Source organism: Psammomys obesus, unplaced genomic scaffold (assembly GCF_907164565.1).
Source record: "Psammomys obesus unplaced genomic scaffold, mPsaObe1.curated_primary_1811, whole genome shotgun sequence".
Taxonomy (NCBI): domain Eukaryota; kingdom Metazoa; phylum Chordata; class Mammalia; order Rodentia; family Muridae; genus Psammomys; species Psammomys obesus.
Genome location: NW_026594462.1, coordinates 1 through 25,147, shown reverse-complemented (window position 1 = coordinate 25,147; position 25,147 = coordinate 1). Strand labels below are relative to the sequence as shown.

Below are 25,147 nucleotides of genomic sequence, written 5' to 3'. Positions count from 1 at the left end.
TAAAACTTCACCCGTATATTACTGTTTTGTGATGCTTAAACAGTAAAATAAAAGAATTCTTAGTCATATGAGAAAGTTTAATAGACACTCCCTTGCTGATTAGATGTGAGAATTAATGAAGCTGGGACAGCAGGCTGCCACCTGTCCTACACAGATGTCAGTCAACCCGAAGAGCTGATAACTAACACCTAGGCAGTGTTTTTCATGCTGAAAATCGACATTTTGTATCATATTTCAACACTATTATAAAATGGCAAGCAATAAAGCATCATCTCACCATGAAACCCGAGGAGATATGAAACAGCAATGATTATTTTCCCTGGAGTTTCTGTTAGTCGTGTGCTATATGGATTTTTTTGTGTAATTTTTAAGAGAGTAAGTGATGATCGTTTCACTTAAAAATGATTACTCCCAGAGTATTTGGTAACTATCACATTCAGATGAGAATTCAGTTATTGCTTAGCTTAATTGAATATGCTGATATAGGGACTCCAAATCATTTAGTTCAGCCTTATTTCAAAAAATCACACTGGAAAAGTATTTTGTAGTTTTTAAAAATATACTGTTTAAGTTACTATCACCATTAGAGGAGCCTAAAAGCCTTTGTTTATTTATACAGAGAAAGAAAGTGATCAGTGGGCACAGTAAAGTCCAATAATCCCACATGTTGTTTCCACCCAGACATTTGTAATCCCTGTGACCTTTGCAACGTCACTTCATTTCTCAACCTGGATTCTCTCTTGGCGAACAGAATGTAGTTCTCTCCAAACAAGTGGGACAATGTATATAGATAAGAACCCTCTCTATGCTTACAAAGGAACATTTATACAGTTATGTTCTTCAGGTTAGCAAGCAAGTCTCTCATAGATTAGGGCTCTCAAAAGTTTTTTGTTTTTTGTTTTTTTGTTTTTTTTTTTTTCAGGGAATTTGAACCCATAAATTTATCCAGGCAACCTCATCTGAATTTTCTGTGTCTTGAAATTCAACTGAAATTCACACTTGTTTGCTTTTTTTTTTCTTTTTTAACTTTTCACTCTTCCATTTCACAAGTGTGCGTTTGTCATGGCTTTATAATTGAAAATCATAGATCTCATAAGGAAAATTAATAGTATATCTATTTTGCAAACACTTCCATCCCCCATTTCAAATATAATAAAGAACAGGTCGATTGTTTCCTTTGCTTGGAGTTAGTGTCCACTGCTTGATAATTTCTGTCATTCTTTCTTCTTGTGTAGTATGATGGATACAAGGATGTCAAAAGAGGTGACTTTGCATGGAGAGGATAAAATATAAAAAGAAAGCAATGGAATACCTGTCATGAATGCAGAAAGAAGGACTATGTTGTAGAGGAAAGGGGCCATCAAGAAAGGTAAAGAACAGAATAAGAATGGAAGTGAAAAGAGAATTAGAAGAAAGTGGAATGATATAGATCCAAAAATATTATTTATTTCTATCTTAAACAAACTGATTGGCCTGCTCTTTGATCACCTCCTCCTGAGGGGGGAGCAGCCTTACCAGGCTACAGAAGAGGACAATGCAGCCACTTTTAATGAGAACTGATAGACTAAGATCAGAAAGGAGAGAAGGACCTCCCCTATCAGTGGACTTGGGGAGGGGCATGCATGCAGAAAGGGGAGGGAGGGTGGGATTGGGAGGGGAGGAGGGAGGGGCTTATGGGGGGATACAAAATGAATAAAGTGTAATTAATAAAAAATTTAAAAAAGTTAAAAAAATAATAATTTTTCAGAAGTTATCAGAAAACTTGAAAGAAGAACAAATGCATAATTTTTAAGAGTCTATAAAACACATAAGGTTTCAAAAGTTTTTTTAAATTTGTTTATTAAGTTCCATTCTATGAGGACTTTTATTTGGAAAATGTTTTAGATATGCGCAACCTATTACCTATCTGAAAAAAACACGTGCACCATATGCTATGTTCGGGACTAAAGCTCTGAATGTCACTATGGTGAAGGCCACAGAAGTTTTAGAGATAAACTACACTGAGATCTTTGGCCAGTGTTTCTCGGTCTCTGTCACCATCAAGGGGATTTCAAAATTAGAGAAAGTAAAGAATAAGGAAGACACTATATAAGTAAAAGCACTCACTCAAGAGCAAGCAAGGATTATTTAAGGGGTCAAGAATGTCATATCACTGGAATTCTAGATTGTTATATGAAAGACATTTTTAATAGAAGGGGAAATTGTTCATGAGTTTTGTCATGGGAGAAAAAGGAGAATGCAGGGTATTCCAGAAATGGGTTGAGGTTTTTGCAAAATTGGGTTTATTCCACTCTTCTGTCTTTATGTGGGGTTTTCAGGTGTATCTTGGTGTCAGGAGCATGGCAGAGACAGAAGGCATTGTTACAAGGCAAATGACAGGGAGATAACATGGTAAAGAAGCAAAGGGGTTGAAGATGGCTTATTGCTAAGAGCACATATATATTGCTTTTGCAGAGTACACACTTGTGTGATTGTGTGTGTGTGTGTGTGTGTGTGCGTGTGGGTGTATCCATGTGATTTTCAGGACTGTGGAGGCAGAGGTATTAAATCCCTGGATGGTAGTTATGAGAAGTTGTAAATGACCTGACACAGGTAGTATGAATTGAACTTGGATCCTATCCTCTGCAAAAGCAGTATATATGCACTCTTAGCCAGCAAGCCATCTCTTCAACCCCTTTTCTCCTTACTGTCTCTGACATGGACTCAGTGGCTGGCTCATTGATCACCTCCCCCTGAGGGGGGAGCAGCCTCACCAGGGCACAGAGGAAAACAATGTAGCCAGTCCTGATGAGACCTGATAGGCTAGCATCAGAGGGAAGGAGAGGAGGACCTCTCCTATCAGTGGACTTGGGGAGGGATATTGGAGGAGATGAGGGATGGAAGGTGGGACTGGGAGGGGCTGAGAGAGGGAGCTACCTCCGGGATACAAAGTGACTAAGCTGTAATTAATAAAAAATAAAAATAATAAAAATAAATCTTAAAAAAATAAAGAAGCAAAGATTATTCATTAGAAGAAATATCAAAAGCTCGCATGGTGATTTCAGTCTGTCATGTGGCTTCCAGATCCTTCTGGGTAGTCCTGCATTTTTATTCTTTGAGTGGTCACATGTTTTCATGTGGGAGTACAGATTACAGCTTCTAAGCAGCTTTTCTTTTGTTTCTCAGTGGCCCTTGTAATATGTACTCAGTACTCACTGTTAAAGCTAGTGAGGTTACTGAATCAGGAATTTTGGAAAGGAAACAGAGATGCTAAAAACTGTCCCCTGAAAGTTGAAAGATGCAAATTTATTTCAAAGAAATAACCCATGCCCCCTAGTCCCCAAACTCCAATAGAAATGCTTCTTAGGGAATTTTCCTAAAGAGAAGTCATCTACTGAGATCTCTGCTCCAATCTACATGGAATTGTCTGGAACTTTACTGCACGACCCTTATAAGCCTTCTCTAAATTAAGTTCTCAGGCAGGTCTCCTTCTCCCATATTAGCTAATTGTCCTATACTTGTGGAAAAGAGAAGCATTTATTATCTTATTGTTCTTATACTGCTCAAATGCTCCCAATGGCATTTCTGCCTTTTTCTCATTACACAGATAAAGCAAGAGAGAGTCATTACTCAGTTGATTATGAAGCCAGACTCTCTAACTTCACTGCCAATAATGTTCTCAACCAGTGATCCGATCATCTTGAGACCTGAGAGAAATAAAAAGCAGTTCTCCATGAAATGCTTGCCTGGAGACCCTGGGGAGCATGCGTAAACTGACTAATTTAGAAGAAGAAGAGCAACTTCATTATGGTGTAGAGGAATAGAGGAATCACTGTGAGTATATGATGCTTGGTTTCTGTCCCCTGAGAAAGTGTGATGAGATTTTCAGATGTATTCCTGGGCTATGTAATATATGGTAGGAGGAACATGTGCTGTTTTTTTTTTTTTTTCATTGTAAATTACTATCAATGTGCATAGCAGAAAAGTTCGAAATATGTTTCAGAATTTCTTATTCATTTTACCAAACCTCTGAGGGATCCTTTTGCTATGTATTTAACAGTTTTAAATATATATATATATATATATATATATATATATATATACATATATATATATATATATATATATATATTTCATTTGGCCATGATAAATTAAAATTGACTTGTTTCTTTTCTAGTTTCTTCTAGTGAAAGTTATGTTTTCTGTATTTGTATAGAAGGAAAATAGAGGAATCAGAATGAAATTCTATCAATTCATCAGACAAGAGGCTAGATTAGTATAGAGATCACTGGCATTGTGTGCAAACCCAAAGCTCTTGGGCTGGCTGTCAGCTTCCTACTTGGAGTTAAATAGAAAGAACTTTCATGTCTTTGAGGCTGCTGTTTCTTGCAGGCCATGCTGGTAAACAAGTAACCAGTTATAAACAGGATGCTAATTTCAAAAGCATCACACCACAAAGATTAAAATTTCAAAGGTCAGTCTATGGATAATTGTGTAGTTAGCCTGGGATTTCACAGGGGGATTCACAGTTTCTACTTCACATAGACACATCTGTGGGCCATGAATTGTTTAGGAAACAGTCATCAAACATGTACGGTCTGAGGACCTTCAGTGTTTGAGACATCCTCGTAGATAGAGAATATCAGGCATGGATTCCTCCCTCTAGTGTTTACAGTGCAAGGGCATAAAACAGTACCTGACATAGAAAGTATAATACATGTATGCCAGTTAGCGTTGCTAGTAAAACATGGCCATACTGTGTGCTGTTCATTGTCCTGTCCATATTTTCAAATTAGTGTATGGTTTGACTCTTGCTATGATTTCTGGGCCAGCGAGGCAACAACAACAACAACAAAAACCTGTAAATATACAAAGGATTTTCAGTTAGGTTGAGAATTTATTGTAGATGGTGAACATATTATGTCACATACACAAAATAGAATCTCACATTTTCTATTACACCTGCTCTTATTAAAATTTATTTGACTAGCGTGCCCATACAGTCTTGGCATACAAGTGCTATTTTCTTCAAGAAATGGTGTGTTTTTAGGATTAGGTTGTGTATTCTGTGTCAACAACTTGCAAATGAGCATAATCTTTGCATCTCTAATAAGAAAAATATTGTTTTGAGCAAACCAGGAGATTTTAGTTTTTTATTACTTTGCATAGGATGCACAAATCCATACCGAAGACTATTTATGAGGTATGGGACATATACAGGGCATTGCTTTTCCATGGGGATCTAATTACTTCTGTAGAGTCTCCTTATGTGGAACAGGAAACCTGACAACATTTATTCATGGAATGAAAATTGGTCATATGAAAAATGGCCCATGTGTGAAGTCTTAGAGTCTCAGGATATTAGACCTTGAAATGATCAGGCTTTCTAAGCTTTAACCCCCTCATGTTACAGTTGAGAAACTGAGACATGGAAAGGTCTGCCCAAGGACACCTGATTATCTTATGGGATCAAGCAATTTATAACCTTCTCTTATAGTTCCTAAGATTTACATGCCATAAAATGGTAGTGTGAAGTTATAATATCGGGTTTGTAAGACAAGATGTCACCCTTGAGAATTGTTTTTAAGATTCTTAGAATTTATGTGATTTTTTCCATCTCCCCAGATCCATCATTTCTGGTGCTTTATCGCTGCAAGCTAATGCATAACCCAGACCCAGATGGCTGCCATAAGAGAGCAAATTTCATTTCTCAAGACAGTATGGAATTTGACTTTAATTTTAAAATTGAAATAGAAACCTTGTTTGGAATTAAGATCTTGCTTTCTCTAAGCTTCCATAGGACTTTACCTGAATCTTAATGCTTCTGTTTTGTCTTTACTATGCATATTCTTATTCATATATTACATTTCCACTAATCAAAGGTGAGCACTCTGACTGCATACTAATGGCTCTCTCTTGGTTTACCTGAGAAATTTCATATAAACATGTTCCCTATTTACTGCTCCCTGAGCAAGGGAAAGGATCTTTTGCCTGATAATTTTAATCTACTACTTGCTCTTTTTATGAAAATTTGCAATAAAAGTAAAACAGAGCAAAAGCTACAACTGAACATGAGCTTCAGGCTGATTGCCACAGTGAAACAACTGATGGATGGGACTGTGTTAGAAAGCTTTACCAAGAGAAATTCACAAATAACAGAAAAGCTTTGTTTGGGCTCATAAATTTAGACATCTGTTTCCAAACTCATTGGCTCCATTGCACGATGCACTGAGCCTATGGTGCAGCACTTTGCTATTATCCCAAATTTTGAAAAGTTGAGTCAAGAGGAACAGGATTAAGAGATTGTCAGCTTCATGGGAAGTTTGAGGCCACACTAGGTGAAGGAAACATATTCCTTTCCTACCTAAAAATGTCTTTAAAAAAACAAACAAACAGCTGAACAAACAAAATGAAATTATCTGCCAAACACCAACAGTGAACGTTTTACTTGTATATTTATTTGTAAATGAATTATCTATCTATCTATCTATCTATCTATCTATCTATCTATCTATCTATACTATCAATCTATCTATCTAACTATCTATATATCTATATTTTTAAAATATCCATTCCTCCATTGAGGGACATCTAGGTTGTTTCAGATTCTGGCTATTACAAAGAAAGCTGCTATGAACATAGTTGAACAAATGTCTTTATTCAATGGTGTGGCATCTTTTGGGTATATGCCAAGTAGTGGTATAGCTGGATCTTGAGACTGGGAAAGTATCTTCACCAACACTAAATCTGACAGAGGTCTAATATAGAGCATACCTAAAGAACTAAAGAAGTTAAAGAAACAACAAATCAAGTAATCCAATTTAAAAATGGGGTGCGGAGCAAAACAGAGTTTTTCATAGAGTGGCATAGAAACATAAAGAAATGCTCAAAGTCCTTAGTCATCAGGGAAATGCAAATCAAAACAATCCTGAGATTTCACCTTACACCCATCAGAATGGCTATGATCAAAAAACTCAAGTGAGAGCATACGCTGGAAAGAATGTGGAGAAAGGAGAACCCTCCTCCATTTCTGATGGGAATGTAAACTTGTACAACCACTTTGGAAATCAATCGGGCACTTTCTCAGACAATTAGGAATAGTGCTACCTCAATATCCAGCTATACCACTCCTTGGCATATATCCAAAAGATGCTCAAGTCTACAACAAGGACATTTGCTCAACCATGTTTGTAGCAGCTTTATTTGTAATAGCCAGAATCTGGAAACAACCAAAAAATTTGTCAATTGAGGAATGAAGGTGTGGTTACAGAATGGAACACAACAGCAATTAAAACCATGAAAATCATGAAATTTGAAGTGGGAACTGGAAAGGATCATCCTGAGTGAAGTTTCCCAGAAGCAGAAAGACACGTACAGTATATACTCACTTAAAAGTGGATAGTAGATATATAATATAGGATAAATATACTAAAATCTGTATACATAAAGAAGGTAAGCAGAAAGGAGGACCCTCTGTAACCTGATCAATCCTCACACAAAAAGGCAAATGGGCTGACATTGGAAGAGGGAGAAAACAGGGAACAGGAGAGGAGCCTACCACAGAGGGCCTCTGGAAGACTCTACCCAGCAGTTTATCAAAGCAGATGTTGAGAAATCATAGCCAAACTTTGGGGAGAGTGCAAGGAATCTTAGGAAAAAAGGGGACGCTAGAAAAACCTGGAGGGGACAGGAGCTCCACATGGTGAGCAAAAGAACCAAAAATTCTGGGCCAAGGGATGTTTTCTGGGGCTGATACTCCAACCAAGGACCATTCTTGGAGATAACCTAGAACCTCTGCACAGATGTAGCCCATAGCAGCTCAATGTGCAAGTGGGTTCCCTATTAAGGAGAACAGGGACTGTCTCTGTCATGCACTCAGAGGCTGACTCTTTGATCACCTTACCCTGATTGGAGAGCAGCCTCACTAGGCCACAGAGGAAAACAATGCAGCCAGTCCTGAAGATACCTGATAGGCTAGGGTCAGAGAGAAGGGGAGGAGGACCTCCTCTAACAATAGCCTTGGAGAGGGGTATGGTAGGATATAAGGCAGGGAGAGTAGATTGTGAGGTGGTGAAGGAGGGGGCTACAGCTGGGATACAATGTGAATAAAATGTAGTTTATAAATATAAATTAATTAATTAAAAAAGAATAAAAAGAAAAACATAAAATAAATATAAAATAATAAAAGCTAAAAAGTGCTATATATGTGAATATCTCAAGGTTTTGTTCAAAATAAAAATTGAGTTACACCATGCAAGGTTAAAGAAGAATTGTTAAATGGAATATCTTCCCATTTGTGAGTATTCGTCATGCTTTCAGTTTTTAAACCACTAGCATCTTGAAACTCTTTCAATTGCTGAGTAGTATTCCATTGTATAAAAGTACCACAATTTATGTATCCATTCCTCCGTTGATGGACATCTGGGTTGTTTTCAGGTTCTGGCTATTACAAACAAAGCTGCTATAAACATGGACGAGCAAAGATCCTTGTTGTGTGCTTGAGCATCTTTTGGATATATGCCTAGGAGTGGTATAGCTGGATCTTGAAGAATCACTATTCCTAATTGTCTGAAAATCATCAGATTGGTTTCCAAGGTGTTTGTACAAATTTTCATTCCCACCAGCAATTGTGGACTGTTCCCCTTTCTCCACAACCTCTCCAGTATGTCTTGTCACTTGAGTTTTTTATTTTAGCCATTCTGATAGGTTTAAGGTGAAATCTCAGGGTCGTTTGGATTTGTATCTCTCTGATGGCTAAGGATGTTGAGCATCTCTTTAAGTGGCTCTTTGCTCCACCCCCCTCCAAGGGAGGAGCAGGCCTGCTAGGCCACAGAGGAGGACTTTGCAGCCAGTCATGAAGATACCTGATACACCAGGGTCAGACAAAAGGGAAGGAGGTCCTTCCCTATCAGTGGACTTGGAAAGGGACAAGGAGGAGATAAGGGAGGGAGGATGTGATTGAGAGGGAATGAAGGAACAGGACACAGCTGGGATACAAAGTTAATAAACTGTAACTAATATTTAAAAAAAGGAAATAAAAAAAGAAACTCAGCTTTCTATTCTCTTCTGGTTTAATCATGAATTTTTGATTCATGTTGATTTGGGGATATTATCTATTATAATAATTTATAATAATCTTAGTATGATTTTTTTGTTGTTGTTTTCTGTAACCATCACAATTTCAGTAAAAAACTCATGAAAAAAATATTTTTTTCTTCTTAAGCTATACCGTTAGTGTCCATGATGTGATTTGTTGAACTATGAGATCAATATTTTTCTGCTATTTGTATGTTTGCTTTTAGCATGGGTGCTGTTCTTCTTTCTAAACCAGAACCTTTTTTTTTTTTTTTTCTCAAATGTAATTCCGTAAGTTGAAACCCTAGAAGCAATAGAATGCAGAGACACTCTGCGGTAAAAGTGAGTAACTGCTAATTCTTCTCTATATCTTTTCTACTTCCCATTTGATAACCCTCTTTATCACTTACACTTCCTCTTATCTTACCTGCAAAAGTCAGACTTTAATTAGAATGTCATCATTGAGTGACATGCCATCACATTCTCTGGCCTTCCACATTGTGCCAAAAATGTGAGAAAGGATTTTGCTTTGTTTTTGTTTTTATTGTGTTAAAATACTCTTGAATTCTATGATACAGGAGGTGAAAATTCTACTATATACACTTAGTAGATAAGTCCAAACAACTTCAATATGAATGAGAGTTATTAGGAAAAAAAAGGGAGGTAAGGAATGAACATGACAAGAATGTTGTTTAATACTCAAGGAATTTGGACCTGGGGAAATCTCTCAGTAGAGAATTTTTCTCTCATTATGAGAATTGAAGTCTGGATGCTCAGACCAAAATACATAGCTGGTAGAGATAACAGAGGTCTAGCAGAGAAAAGATTCAGTCAAAGCCTAGAACTCAATATCCAACCAGTCAAGTCACATCAATGACCTCTGTTTCAGGTTCAAGAAAGAAAGAGAAAGATAGGATACAATTGTGGAAGACATCTGATATCAAAGTATGTCTCCAAGTGAATGAGCAACCATGTACATATGCATATACATGCGACATGCACAGACAAAAACACATCGAACGCACATACGCACAAACAGAAGGTCAATTCAGGCACTAAAAAATCATGTCACCATTTCCATAGTGATATCTCAGAAATAATTTTTCTCTTACACTTTCAATTCCACCTGATTCTAATTTTTATTGCACATTCAAATTTTGTTTCAGTACTGAGCATGTTAATTCATTCATCTTTTATTATATATTGCCTTAACTACCTTAAATATATTCAATTTTAAAAAAGAATGGCCTGGACAATCCTCGGTTATCTGAGAATAATAGACAATAACTTCAGTTCCAGAAATAGTTTTTTTTTTTTTTTGAGAGTGAGAAAGAGATAGAGACTCTATGAGCTGAACTCTACTCAGCAAATGATACTCTCTAGGCAGCATCAATAGGTTACTCATCTTATTTTAGTCTTACTGTTACCATACAATGTAATGGTATCACTATCAACACTATCACTCTCTAGTGTTGATCAAAAGAGAAATTGCTCTTGGTTTCAAAAGGAGGAACAAACACGGAATTCCATCTTCTACTGGTTAATGTCTAGATAGGAAATTGAATTTCTGATCAACTATGAATATATAAAAGCAGGCAGAAAAGAACAATGGTAGATAATCCAGAAATGTGTCCATGTGATAGAGTCATGTTGCTGCTTCATGTTGGAGTTGAACAGTTGACAATTAGGAATAGCGCTTCCTCAAGATTCGGCTATAGCACTCCTAGGCATATATCCAAAAGATGCTCAAGTACACATCAAGGACATTTGCTCAACCATGTTTGTAGCAACTTTATTCATGATAGCCAGAACCTGGAAAGAACCCAGATGTCCCTCAACAGAGGAATCAATACAGAAATTTTATTTTTTTCTTATCAGTTACATTTCATTAACTCTGTATCCCAGGTGTATCCCGCTCCCTCATTCCCTCCCAATCTCACCCTCCCTCCCTCATCTCCACCCTTACTAGGAAACCCAGTACGATACTGAGCTGTCATGGGCTACATCTGAACAGGGGTTCAAGGTTATCTCCATGAATGGTAATTGGTTGCAGTATCAGTCTCTGAAAAGATCCCTCTTTCCAGATATTGTGGTTCTGTGGCTATCATTGTGGAGCTACTGTCCTCTCCAGGTCTTCCTATCTTCCCCTTCTTTCCTAAGATTCTCTGCACTCTGCCCAAAGTTTATTCATGAGCCTTAGTATATGCATTGATAGAATGCTCAGTAGAGTATTTCAGAGGCCCTCTGTGATAGGCTCTTGTCCTGTTTTCTGTTTTCTCCTTCTTTCAATGTCTGTGCTGTTTGCTTTTCTGAGTGAGGAATGATCATCTTACCCAGGGTTAATGGGTACAAAGCTAAACAGATAATTCTCTATAGAAGAATATAGATGGCAATAAATACTGGAGAGGATGAGGGGTAATGGGAACCCTCCTAAATTGCTGGTAGGAATGTAAATTTGTAAAAACACTGTGAAATCAATCTGGCTCTTTCTCAGACAATTAGGAACAGTGCTTCCTCAAGATCCACCTATACCACTCCTAAGCATATATCCAAAAGATGCTCAAGTAAACAACAAGGACATTTGTTCAATCAGGTTCATAGCAGATTTATTGGTAATAGCCAGAACCTGGAAACAACCCAGGAGTTCCTCAACAGAGGAATCAATACAGAAATTGTGGTACATTTGCACAATGAAAGAGGACTCAGCAATTAAAAGCAAGGAAATCATGAAATTTCCAGGCAAATGGTGGGAGTAGAAAAGATCATCCTGAGTGAGGTATCCCAGAAGCAGAAAGACACACATGGTATATACTCACTTATAAGTGAGTACTAGATATATAAAATAGGATAAACCTCCAAAAATCTGCACACCTAAAAGTGCTGAGCTAGAAGCATTCATTCTTAAAGACAACTCTGCACCTCAAGACCTTGAGGTAACTGTCCACCTTGTGTGTATCCCTCCTCAGGCAGCGGCACAGGTTATAAATGGTGAAAAGGCGAGTGTCTTCATCAGATGATTTCAGGTCTTCCAGTCCAGTCCAGGCAGGGTAGTCATTTCCATCAAATCCAGGCTCAGTCTCAGTCTAAACATCAAATAGACAGATAGCATTGGCATTATTACCAGCAGGATTTCCTGAACACTTTCTGTATCAGCGCAGGTTTGTAAGTTTGTATAAGTACATGGATGTATATGTGTGTGTATTTATGACATGATTATTGGTGTCAGAAGCCAACTTTGGATAAAGTCCCTCCAATGACTTCTCCCTTGATTTTCTTGATATAGTTTTTCTTACTTCTACCTGGAACTCATGGTAGATCTTCTTGTTTGCTTTTCTACTGCTAGCGTTACAAAGAGATATAACCAAATCATTTTTGATAGAAAGTTTGAAACTGGACTTGGGTTCCTCACACATGCAAGAGAGGCACTTACACATGAGACATCTCCATAGGTCCAGTACAGATTCCTTCTCCTTTCTGCATCTGTGTGTGTGTGTCTGTCTGTCTGTCTTTTTCTCTCTCTCTCTTTGTGTTTATGTGTGTGTGTACTTAGTTTAATTTTTATGTAGTTTTAAATAGACATGATTTAGATGTCAGTATTCACGTTGGGTTAAAGTTCCACCGGTGACTTTTATCATGACTTTTGAGAGAGATGCTCTTACTATATTCTGGAAATAATTGCAGATATCCTTAAGTCTGATTCCCTAGTTTTAAGGTTTCAAGACGAAAGCACCACGTCATTCTTTTGGCACAGGTTCTGGAAATGAACTCAGGTCTGCAAACATGCCCAAAAGGCACTTACACACATGAGACAGCTGTGAGAGCATATTCCTTGTAAATGTTTTATAAATTTAGAAAAAAAAATAGCAAGGAACTCTGAAATTTCCTGTTTAGACCTTAGCCATACAAATATATATTTGTAGGCAGGCATACATATTTTCTGATATGCCACTGAATTCAGATGGTGTATCCTCACAAGTAGACAGATGTTACATAAGCAAGGTGCTATTTGGGTGTATATACTAATTAATTAGGGACAATAAAAGGCTACAAGGAGTCTTTCACCTTGGGGAGGTTTACATATTTTCATCTCTTCCCCTGATATGTCCTTCATACCACATTAGATCTGGTAGAAAGTCCTGATCCTTTTCTTCTTTTCAGATAAATCTGTTCTCTATCTTATAAATTTAATGAATCCTTTCATAAGGGAAGTATATTTCACCTAACATATTAAGGTACAGGCAATCCTAGCACTGGTTGTTTTTAAAAATTGGTTTATAAAACCATATTTACCATAAAATATTCTGAATTAGTCAAGATTTTCATCCCATCCGGGAAAGCTACAGTCCAAGTTACTACGAGGAAAAGTTATTCTCTATGGAGATCATTGTTCTGTGGGTTTCTCACTAAATAATCCTGGATTTCGGTGTCTCAGCATTCTTATTTTATTTCACATTGACCAATTGCATGCATAAGATTAGCCAAGACATTTGTAGAGACAGCTTACCCTGTTGAGTATGGTCTCAATTCCCTCTGCAAGAATATGAATTTTGCCCTTCACATCGACGGCTCTTTTCACCATATTTTCAGAAACTCCTGGAAGAGCCGTCACTGCAGGCAGCAGGTGTTTCACTGGTTCTTCCCAGGCATATGTAACATTCAGGATTGCTTTCAGAAGGTCTACAGTCTAGGAAAACATCATTGGACATTGTCTTACACTAAGTGACTTAAAGCTGTATAGCCAGACACCTGTGTTTTTTTTTTCATGAAGGAGTCAAACTACAGTATCTTTTCATTATTCATGATAAATATTAATCATTTCATGTTGTATAATCATTGTATAATGGTAAAGATTCACCTCCTCCATTTCACTTTGCCAAGCAAAACTAATAATATCTTACTAATTCTTGCAAAATGGTATTTTTTTTTATTTCTCCACATCCTACCATTTGTCCTAAGTAAACCTGTTCTTTTTTATTACTTTTCCTGTCTATGAGAAAACAAGGTTTAATAGGCTTGTTAGGTGTCAAAAGACTTGACTTTCATAAATTTAAAGCCAACGCTGCCAGGAGCAAATGTTTCAAATAATTTCTACACTACTGAATCAAATTGGTTTTTCATATACTTACTTGAGACATTTATGTTGTGATAGTATAAAAAAACAGGTGTAATGCAGAAAAATGTTTTCCAAATTTTACTTTTCAACCATCTGCATGCTTCCCACCCTTTGGCTTTAGAGATACTGTGTATTTATTAAAGTGTGCAGAAGAAAACTCCTACCGAGCATAATTTTAATTTCAGTTATCAGTAGAAATGAGAATGCAATTTTGACCTAATAAGGGTTAGCCTAATGCCAGAGTCACATCAAATACAATTTTTATTTAGATGTTTACTCTGACGTCTGGAGGAATCTATGAAAACAAAGACTAAAGCTAAATCTAATCAAAAATTCAAAAAATGTTAAATTAATTAATGAAATGAAGAGGCCCATGCTGATGGCCAACATTTGGCTAGGGGCACTGGATGTTCATGACAGGTAGTCAAAGGGAAGATTTCATGACATTGGATATACATTAGATATTGTTCAGAGTCATGATAACCTCATCAAAACCAAAGTCATCCTGACCAACATGATGTAGTCTACAGAGGAGCCTCTGGTAATGCTGTATTTATTTTAAGATATAGAAGGCAGAAGAGGCATAGAAGACTTTAAAAATAATGAAGGACCAGAAGTAGGTCCCAAAGATTTCAGAAACTTAAGAAGTAATAACACCCTGCTCAGTTTAGTAAAATACTGCCAGGGGAAGATCATTTAATATTATTCTACAAACACAACTGGATGTGTATTTACTCTATATGTATATGAATATATTCAGCACTGACTTCCCAGTTGAAATCAAAAGTTCCCAGGGCTAAGTAGAAGGTGTTGGGGAAAATCGTCTTCTATATGGACAATTACACCCAAGGGCAAATGTGAATTGGCAGGCATTTGACTTAGCGCTAAAGTTATCAACTGTATGATTGTTCTCCAACAGGCTGCAAGTTCTTTGAATCTGAAATTACGACACCTCTTATGGGCCTAGTAATCACATACAGCCCCGCTAGCCCATGTATAGCATCACTTGCTTGGTAACCCATAGGGAAGAAACCTACTGTTGTTTCGTGGACTTGCTTTCGGTCCTCTGGAGTATGGATGGAAGAAGTGTGGCACATGGGAGGGATCCTGTCTCTTAACCAACTCCTCTTGGCAAAGTTCAAGTCCTGGAGGAAAGGAAAAGTTTTAATTCATTTGGGCTTGCAGAACTGAATAGAAAAATGCACAAGTATAAGATGATTGCATTTGATAAACCCTTACTGTTCAATAATTAAAGGCTACAGAAAATTTGAAACAATAAATGATGGAAACATGTGCAGCTAACCCTTTCTTTCCTTTACATCTGCAGTCCATAATAGTGTCTCCCCAAACCTCCTATTCATTTACTACAAGGCATGTTACTACTAGGAAATGTTCAGCAATGAGTGGAACAAGAATTCACAAAACTATTTACTGTTTCTATATTAGTGATATGAAGACTTTACTCGCATTAGGTATTTATTATGAAAATACAAATTACATAATTCTAACTTTCAGAGTGTTTATGACAGTTAAAGGATGTTTAGATACGTTGTGCTCCTGAAAGGAGAAAAAAATAAGGAATATAAGAAAGAATAGTGAACAAAAATAACAATGGGAATATATATTCTCTGTAAATACAGAGACATATAATCTATATATACAACGTTCAGTGGAATTTCTCTTCGTTGTTTCCTCACTGTCAGATCCCGAGCAGGTTAGTTATAGCCTTGAAGAAAAGGGAATATATTTTGTGTCTAAATTAGCCCTTGAATTGCACTAACACCCTCTTTCTTAAAACTGATAAAACAAAACTCATAGGAGTTGTGATCTTATAAGACACTGTTTCTTTTTGTTTTGTTGGTTTTTTTTTTTGTTTTGTTTTATTTTTGTTTTTGGTTTTGCTGTTAACATGGTTTTAATTTTCTTTTTATTGGTCGACATAACTAACTTAAATTTAATGCCACTGCATTGCTTATTTTTTGATCAACAGGTAAGGAATGCCTGTGAAGACAGAACCCATGACCAGGAAATAAACTTTCCAGTGACAAAGTCGAAAAGAAGTGGTTACCCTTAGTTATTATGGAAACCCTGAAAATATCATTTACTTCTTTACAATTTTTGAGATTTTTATAGAAATTCAAAATTTTCCCATTCCACATTTTTGTATGATTCTAACTGTTACCTATAAAGTGAATTATTTAGTCTTGAATACACAATACATTCTAATTTAATTACTGTTTAGCTATCTGAAGGCCCATTCAGGTAAGTATCTAGAAGGTCATTACTTACAAATTCACGGTATATATCTGCAGCCACGATATATGTGTTATGGGACTGTTCAACCACACGGTGATACAGGTCTTCAATGGAAACAAGGCCAGTTGGGTTGGAGGCTACATTCTCCCAAAGGAGCACAATTGACACCAGTAGCAACAGGTACATCCCTGCTGTCAGAGAAACAAACTCAGATGATCTAGTCACACAAAGTTACAACAGTTGAACTATCTTGGAATGCTGTCTGCTCTAAGGGTATTCCACCATGCGATTGAATGTGATATCACTTAATATATCATTTATTTTGTATTACTGGGAAAGTACAGAGAAATGGTTACAGTTATTTAGTATAGAACTTGAAATGCAAGAGTCTTGTCACAGTTTGCGTTAGTTCCAAAACAGCTTCTCCAGTTTGTGATCACATGGAGCTTTAAGTAATCATGAGCCAGAGACTTCAAGTCATTATCTGCATCTATTTGAAGTTCTCAATAATTTATACTTATCTTTCATTTTATTAAGTATATTATTATTGTAACTAATTGATTTTTCTTGTATATATCACATAAGACTTAGACTACTTGATAGTTTATTCATGTTGATTTAGGCGAGCAGATATTTGACCTTGACACGCAAATTAACCATAGCTTCCCATTTCTGTGCTTGGAGCAATTGGACCATTCATTTAATCTTTATGTTCTCACTAATGCCTAGTTTCTCAATAATGTAAATTGGCCCTTATAATTTTTCTTCTTTCTTTTTTTTTCTGGAAGATGAGCTTTCAAGTTTATAGTGTCAAAGAAGTGGTGCATAGATACCAAGATCACTATCAACTTATTCCTCTCCTGTTGATCAAGACTCTGTAAATTAACTCTGAGAAGTGTCATGTGTCTACAGCACAAGGAGAGAAATCCTTTGGAAAGTTCTTTCTAATATGTGTTACCTCTTCTATAGAGGGAACATGATTAAATATCAGTTCTTCAAGGATGCAGAATAGATGACACCAGAGAAAATATACAATCCAAACACATTTTGAACATGTATGCAGGAGTAAGGTTTACTTACAGGTACATGAATGAATGGCAACTTACCAGAGCCTGGAAGAGTCAATGTCACCCGCATCTCTGAGAAGATCCACCACAGTGTCTGCTCCACCACAAGAAAGCTGCTCACTTGAGTGCTGTGTTCATTCAGCTTTCCTCCTCCTATATATACTACCTATATACACCCAAGGCTAAGCAGAGCTGGGGGGCAGATAGAATCAATGTCTATTGATCAGTGACATTCTTCCCTCAGGATTTATTAATATCATCTTTACATTTGCCATAGTTATGTCTCAATATGTGTCACACTGCATTTCCTCTATATAATCTATAGAATTTAAGCCATTCTCCAAATCAGCAAGGCCATCTTTCTTCATTGATTACTCATTTTCAGGTCAGCAGGAGGAAAACAACTCATTCCCAATACTTAACCTTATTTCAATACCATAGCTCTGTGTTATCTTCTGCAATAGTCTCTTGTATATTCTGGTTATAGAAAATGTATTCAATAACAATATGAGCAGTGGCCCTCTCTATCTTTACAATAGACCTTTTTTAGTAAAGCCAAATCTCTTTCAATAAACATCAGCACCTTACAATATTTTAGCCATTAGAATAGGGGGAATAGTTGTAGTAATCAACAGGGCTAAACACACGTTTATAAGGCACTTTGACAAGCACAGCTCATGTGCATTTATCAAAAGCCTACTTTTAGATGAAGGTCATAATATTTGTAGATGCCTTACTTTCTTTTTTTTTTTTAGATTTTTAAATACTATTGATACAACTTTATTTTTTTTTCAGTTAAAAGATTATTCTATTAATTATTAGGATGGCTTCTTTCAACTTGCTTCTTGTGTCCATTTCCTTGAAAACCTATTTCCAGCCCTTCACTCTGTGGTAATATCCTCCTTTGTTTGTTTGTTTGTTTGTTTATTAATTACACTTTATTCTCTTTGTATCACCCCTATGGTTTCCTTCCTCCCCCTGTCCCAATCCCTCCCTTCATCCATCCTCTGCATGCATGCCCCCCTCCAAGCCCACTGATAAGGGAGGTCTTCTCTTCCTTCCTTCTGATCCTAGTCAATTAGGTCTCATCAGGAGTGGCTGCATTAGACACTTTATTTTCACATGTTATATAGCACATTGATTGTATCTTGAGACTGAAAGAAAATGGGATGATTGTTGGTGGCAATGGTAACTGCTGTTCCATGAATTTCACCACTTGCCACACTTTGCCAGGCATGCTGATGGCCTTATCATATCATTGAAAATGTAATTATTGTATGCAATTAACCTAAAATATTTTATGTATTGCCTGATGGAATCATGAAACACTTTTCATGTTGTAGTAGACTCTAAAACATTAGAAGCCCAAAATTTTCATGTTGCTTGTTCTAAGTTTTCAGCATCTTCCACAATTAGTATTACCATTTAGTTCTGCTTCCCAGTTATGAACAATGGTCGCAGCATGTATAAATTGTTGGTATTATGTGGTTCCTATGAAATATTTCTAGAGAAGAAACTGATCTTTGACACTGGGATTTCAATTAACTTACAAATATCTGGCCTTTCTCTTTTCATGACTAATGAGACCTTTGTATAATTTTGTGTTCACTACTGTGTTTATTGCTTTTCAAAATGAGTTACCAGACAATTAAGCCATTTAGAGCATAGTTCAATTTCATGGAACAATTAGAAGAGTTGGACACCTTTGACATAATGCAAAATGTTATTGATATTAAGAATCTATAAAAATACAAATAAAATTTTAACATGGATTACTAGACTATGAAGAAGCATAAAGGCTTATCAAATATTTTTTATTTTAATCACTTTATGGCCTGCTCATAACCCTCTCCATCTTCTCCTCTCAATCCCACCCTTCTTTTCTCTTCCTCCATATCCCCCTCCTAGGCTTCAGAAATCTGGACCCCTCCTCCCTAACCAACTGTGAACAGACTATCATGAATCTTCATGACTACCCACATCCTCTTCCTCTGTGGCCTGGAAATGAGGCCCCTCCTGGAAAATTGATCCAGGAGCATGTAACAGCGTTCATTCAAGAGACATACCCTGAGCTCAATCATATTGGCTACATCTGAGCTGGGTGTTGATCCTCTCGATTTATGGACCTTTTTGGTGCATCAGTCTCCACAGGGACCCTGGCCCCAGATTTGTTGTCTTTGTTGGTCTTCATGTGAAACAACTGTTTCCTTCAGGTCTTTTATTCCCATACTGTTTCATATGACCTACTGCCCTCTGCCCATAGTTTGACTGTGAGACCCATCATCTGCTTCAATCCCCGCAGGATGCAGACTTTCAGAAGACATCTATGGTAGCCACCATTCCTGTTCCTTCTCTTTAACTGCTTCCAGTGTCTATTCTATTTGCCCATCTGAATGAGGTTAAACATACTTCCCAAGATATTCCTTGTTACTTAGCTTCTATAAGTCTATGGATTACAGTATGGTTACCCTGTAATGTATGGCTAACATATGCTTATGAGGGACTCTATACCATGTATGTTTTTGTGGGTAGGATTACCTTACTCTGGATGATCTTTTCTAGTTCCATCCATTTGTCTGCAAATTTCTTGATGTTCTTGTTTTTTAAGAGCTGAATTTTTTTTTTCATTGTGTCTATGTAACACATTTTCTTTATCCTTTTATTGAATGAGAGACATCTGGGTTGTTTCCAGTTCCTGGCTATTAAGAATAAAGCTACTATGAACATAGTTGTGTAAATATTCTTTTTGAATGGTGCAGTGTCTTTTGGGTATATGCTCAAGTTGGACCTTTAGGTAGAGCTCTTCCCAATTTTCTGAGAAAGCAGAAGATTGATTTCCAAAGTGGTTGCCCAAATTTGTACTCCCACCAGCAGTGGAGGAGTGTTCCCCTTGCTCCACATTTTTACCAGCATGTGCGGTCACTTCATTTTTCTATCTTAGACATTGTTGATGTTATTAGATGGACTCTCAGAATAATTTTTTTTTAATTTTTATTTTTCTTTTTAGTTACAATTTGTTAACTCTGTGTCCCAGCTGTATCCCGCTCCCTCATTCTCTCCCTCTCCCCAACTCCCTCCCTGGGCTCCTCCCTGCCCCTTTCCAAGTCCAATGAAAGGGGAGGACCTACTCCCCTTTCATTTGACCCTGTTTTATCACGTATCTTCAAGGCTGGCTGCAAAGTCCTCCTCTGTGGCCTAACAAGACTGCTCCTCCCCTGGCGGGGGGGGGGGGAGGTCAAAGAGCCTGCCCTTGAGATCCTGTTAGAAATAGTCCTTGTTCCCCTTACTTTGGAAAACTACTTGGTTACTGAGCTTCCATGGGCCACCTCCAAGCTGAAGTTCTATGTTATATCCATAGATGGTCCTTGGTTGAGTGTCAGTCTCAGAAAAGACCCTGTGCCTGGATATATACTCGCTTATATAGACCTAAAAGATATGATAAACATAATGAAATCTACACACCTAAAGAAGATAATCAAAAAAGTGGACATGGGTGAAGATGATCAATCCTCATTTAGAAAGACAAATGGGATGTGCATTGAATGTATGACAGGAGTCTACCGCAAAAGGCATCTGAAAGACTCTACCTAGCAGTGTTTCAAAGCAGACACTAAGACTCATAACCAAACCTTGACAGAGTGCAGGGAATCATATGAAAGAAGGGGAGTTAGTATGATATGGAAAAGATAGGAGCTCTACAAGTACCAAATATATCCGGGCTCAGAATAATTTTTATTTGCATTTACCTAATGACTAAGGACACTGAGCTTTTTAAAAAGTGCTTCCATTCTATTCACTATTCTTCTGTTGAGATTTCCCTGTTTATCTCTGTGACCCATTTTTTTAACTAAATTATTGATTTGCTGGTTCAAATTTATTTTTTTCCTTTTTTTATTTTTTATTAATTACACTTTATTCATTTCGTATCTCCCCATAAGCTCCTCCCTCCTCCCTTGCCAATCCCACCCTCCCTCCCGTTTCTGCATGCATGCCCCTCCCCAAGTCCACTGATAGGGGAGGTTCTCCTCTCCTTTCTGATCTTAGTCTATCAGTTCTCGTCAAAAGTAGCTGCATTGTCTCAAAGCAGATGCTAAGCCAACTGTCAGGCAGAGTGAATGGAATTTTATGGTTCAAATTTCTTAAGTTCTTTATATGTTTTGGATAATAGCCATCTGTCGGATGTAGGCTATAGGCTGTCATTTTGTTCTATTGACAGAGTCCTTGCTTTACAGAAACTTTCATTTTCATTAGTTCCCATTTATAATTGTTGATCTTAGAACCTGAGCTACTGGTGTTCTGTTCAGGATATTTTATCCTGAACTAATGAGTTCAAAGTTGTATCTCACGTTTTTTTATAATAGATTTAGAGTTTTGTTTGTTTGTTTGTGGGTTTTTTTTTTTTTTTGGTTTTTTTTTTACTGTTGCTCTAAGTTTCATCTTGAGATCAGGGATGGAGATTACTCCTAATGATCTTTTATTGTACAGGATTACTTTAGCTATTCTGAGTTTTCTGTTATTACATACAAAGTTGAGAATTGTTCTTTCAAGTTCTGTAAGGAATTTTATTGGGATTTTGATGGGAATTTCAATGGCTAGGTAGATTGTTTTTAGTATGATGGTCATGTTTACTATGTTAAACCGGGTGATCCATGAGCATGGGAGAATTTTCCATCTTCTTCTATCTTATTCAATTTCTTTCTTCAGAGACTTGAGGTGTTTTTTCATACAAGTCTTTCACTTGCTTGGATACAGTTACTCAAAGATATTGTATGTGTCTTGTGTCTATAGTGAAGGGTGTTGTTTCCCTAATTTCTTTCTCAACGCATTTATCTCTTATATACAGGCGGGCTATTGGTTTTTTTTGGGGGGGGGCTTTGTTTTTGTTTGTTTGTTTTTTACTTAACTTTGTATCCAGCCACTTTGTTGAAAGTGTTTATCAGCTGTAGTCTTTGAAAAAAATCAACAACATAAGCAAACTTATGCAAACTAACTAAAAGGCACAAAACACTATCTTAGTTAACAAAATCAGAAATAAAAAGAGAAACATAACAGACACTGAAGAAATCCAAAGAATCTTTAGGTCTTACTTCAAAACATAAATACAGCAGAATTTGAAAATCCAAATGAAATGTACAATTTTCATGACTGATTCCACTTACCAATGTTAAAGCAAGATCAGATAGACAACTTAAATGGTCCTATATTTATTTAATATAAGAAAATAGAAGCAGTCATCAAAAGTCTCCAAACAAACAAAAAAATTGTTGGCCAGATTGTTTCACCACAGAATTTTACCAGACTTTTAAAGAAGAGCCAATATCAATGCTCTTCAAACTGTTCCATAAAATACTAACAGAAGGGATATTACTGAATGCCTTCTTGGAGGCCACAGTCACTTTGATACCTAAACCACACAAAGAAACAACAAACAAAGTGTTTTATAACAATTCTCTGTATGAACACTCAGGTAAAAATACTTGCAAAACAAATCAAAAAACATAGCAAAAATGGTGGGATCTAGAAAAGATCATCCTGAGGGAGGTATCCCAGAAATAGAAAGATACACACGGTATATACTCACTAGTAACTGGATACTAGACATATAATATAGGATAAACCTACAAAAATCTGAACACCTAAAGAAGAAGAGCTAGTAGGAAGACCCTGGGTAAGATAATCAGTCCTCACTCAGAAAGACAAACAGACTGACTTTGGAAGAAGGAAAAAACAGGGAACAGGACAGGAGCCTTCCGTGGAGGGCTTTTGAAAGTTTCTAACCAGCATTGTATTAAAGATGGTAATGAGACTCATAAACAAACTTTGGGCAGAGGGTAGGGAATCTTAGAAGAGACGACGAAAATAGCAAGACTTGGAGAGGACAGGAGCTTCATACAGATAGCAGCAGAACCCTGGGCACAGGGAGACTGATACTCCAACCAAGGACCATTCATGGATATAACCTAGAACCCCTGCTCAGACCTAGCCCAAGACAGCTAAGTATTTGTTTCCTAATAAGGGGAACAGGGACTGTCTCTGACATGAACTCAGTGGCTAGCTCTTTGACTGCCTCCCCTGGATGGGGTGCAGCCTTGCAAGGCCACAGAAGAGGACAATGAAGCCAGTTCAGAAGAGAATAGGGTCAAATGAAAGGGGAGGAGGACCTCCCTTATCTGTGGACTTGGAGAGAGGCATAGGAGATGAGGGAGGGTGGGTGGAATGGGGAAGGGAGGAGGGAAGGGGCTACAGCTGTAACACAAAGGGAATAAACTGTAATTAATATAAAAAATTAAAAATTAAAAAAAAACACATGACCACATAGGTTTCATCCTAGCCATGTAGGAATGGTTCAATATATGGACTCCATCAATGAAATCCACCACATAATGAAACAAAAAAAAAATTAAACAAAGATCATCTCCTTAGATGTAAAAGCATTTGACAAATTCCAACACTTTTCCTGATTAAAGTCTTGGAGAAGTCAGGGATACAAGGCACATACCTAAACACGGTAAAGGCAATTTATAGAAAGCCTATAGCTGACATAAATCTAAGCAAGGAAAAAAACTTGAAACATTTCCACTGAAATCAAGGACAAGGCAGAGCTGTAAACTCTCTCCATATCTTTCAAAAAAATACTTGACGTCCTAGCTAGAGCAATAATGCAACTAAAGAAGATCAAAGGGATATGAACTGGAAAAGAAGAAGTCTAGTATCACTATTCACAGATGGTATTATCGTATACTAAGTGACCTCAGGGCTTATCAAATATTAAGAGAGCATGTTCAGTATGTGAGAATGGATAGGAGAAACTACTCTAGTTCTCTATAATATACCATCATTCCGACTGATGTTGCATCGTGCTGTCACTCCATATATATGAAAGCAGTTGAGGGGACACGTAGGTACCTATTGCATCAAGAAGGGCCACATTCTGCTTGTTTCTGCTACACTCACACTTCACTCCACCTCCATTACAGGGTTCTGATAGGTACCACAGTAAGATGGTGCATTCAGGTTGCTTATAGACCCAATGTTTTTACTTAGAGGCCCCAAAAATAAGCTTGAGATTGCTATCTTAACATATCCAGTTAATTAAAATAACATAATTTTGCCTACATTTCACATGGAAGCAACCTGCTATAAATCTACCTAACTCATTCCTTTCTGATTCCTAATAAGGAGTAATATCAACACAGCATGCATTGTTGCCTTAGTACCTGTGTGACCTCAAAACAATACTGTGTCATTTAGCTTCCCTACACATAATTTTTCCCCATCCCATTTTGAATGCATAAATACTTTGATCATCGAAAGCCTCTTGTGTAGTAACCATCATTCTGTGATTTAGTTCTGATTTCTAATTATACATTCTTCCTAATGTGACTGTGATCTGTTCTTTGGCTACCAAATAGTCACTATTTCTTCACTGACATTATAATGTACCCAACAGTTATGTAGCAGTTCAGCTCATCTCCAAAAGGAGATTTATTTCTATCCTCTGTCTATCTAGATCAGAACTCTGCAAATCAATTATATCAAATCTCGTATATCGCTAAAATATTTGTCTGCAGTAGTCAGCACGGGGCTTGCGGTCACACCCTTAAGATACGGATAAATTCTTGGCATGATAGTCATACATAGATATGGTCTAAACTCT

General features: G+C 37.1%; 1 protein-coding gene across 1 annotated transcript; it reads right to left on the bottom strand.

Annotated features, from left to right (window-relative positions):
- Nucleotides 1–11,939: 11,939 nt before the first annotated feature.
- LOC129685575 (prolactin-3D4-like) lies at nucleotides 11,940–17,560 on the bottom strand. Its single transcript, XM_055619090.1, has 5 exons — nucleotides 17,530–17,560; nucleotides 16,457–16,611; nucleotides 15,205–15,312; nucleotides 13,559–13,738; nucleotides 11,940–12,137 (listed from the first exon to the last, which is right to left on the bottom strand). Exons 1-5 carry the CDS (start codon nucleotides 17,558–17,560, stop codon nucleotides 11,940–11,942), a joined length of 672 nt encoding a protein of 223 aa, XP_055475065.1.
- Nucleotides 17,561–25,147: the final 7,587 nt, after the last annotated feature.

What these genes read in the sequence shown, in the direction of transcription:
- LOC129685575 (XM_055619090.1), bottom strand. Translation starts at nt 17,560, where the DNA reads ATGCGGGTGACATTGACTCTTCCAGGCTCTG. An exon ending in AGCAAGTCCACGAAACAACA is followed by an intron (nt 13,739 to 15,204) that starts GTAGGTTTCTTC and finishes ATGTTTTCCTAG; the next exon opens with ACTGTAGACCTTCTGAAAGC. An exon ending in TTGAGACCATACTCAACAGG is followed by an intron (nt 12,138 to 13,558) that starts GTAAGCTGTCTC and finishes TTTGATGTTTAG; the next exon opens with ACTGAGACTGAGCCTGGATT.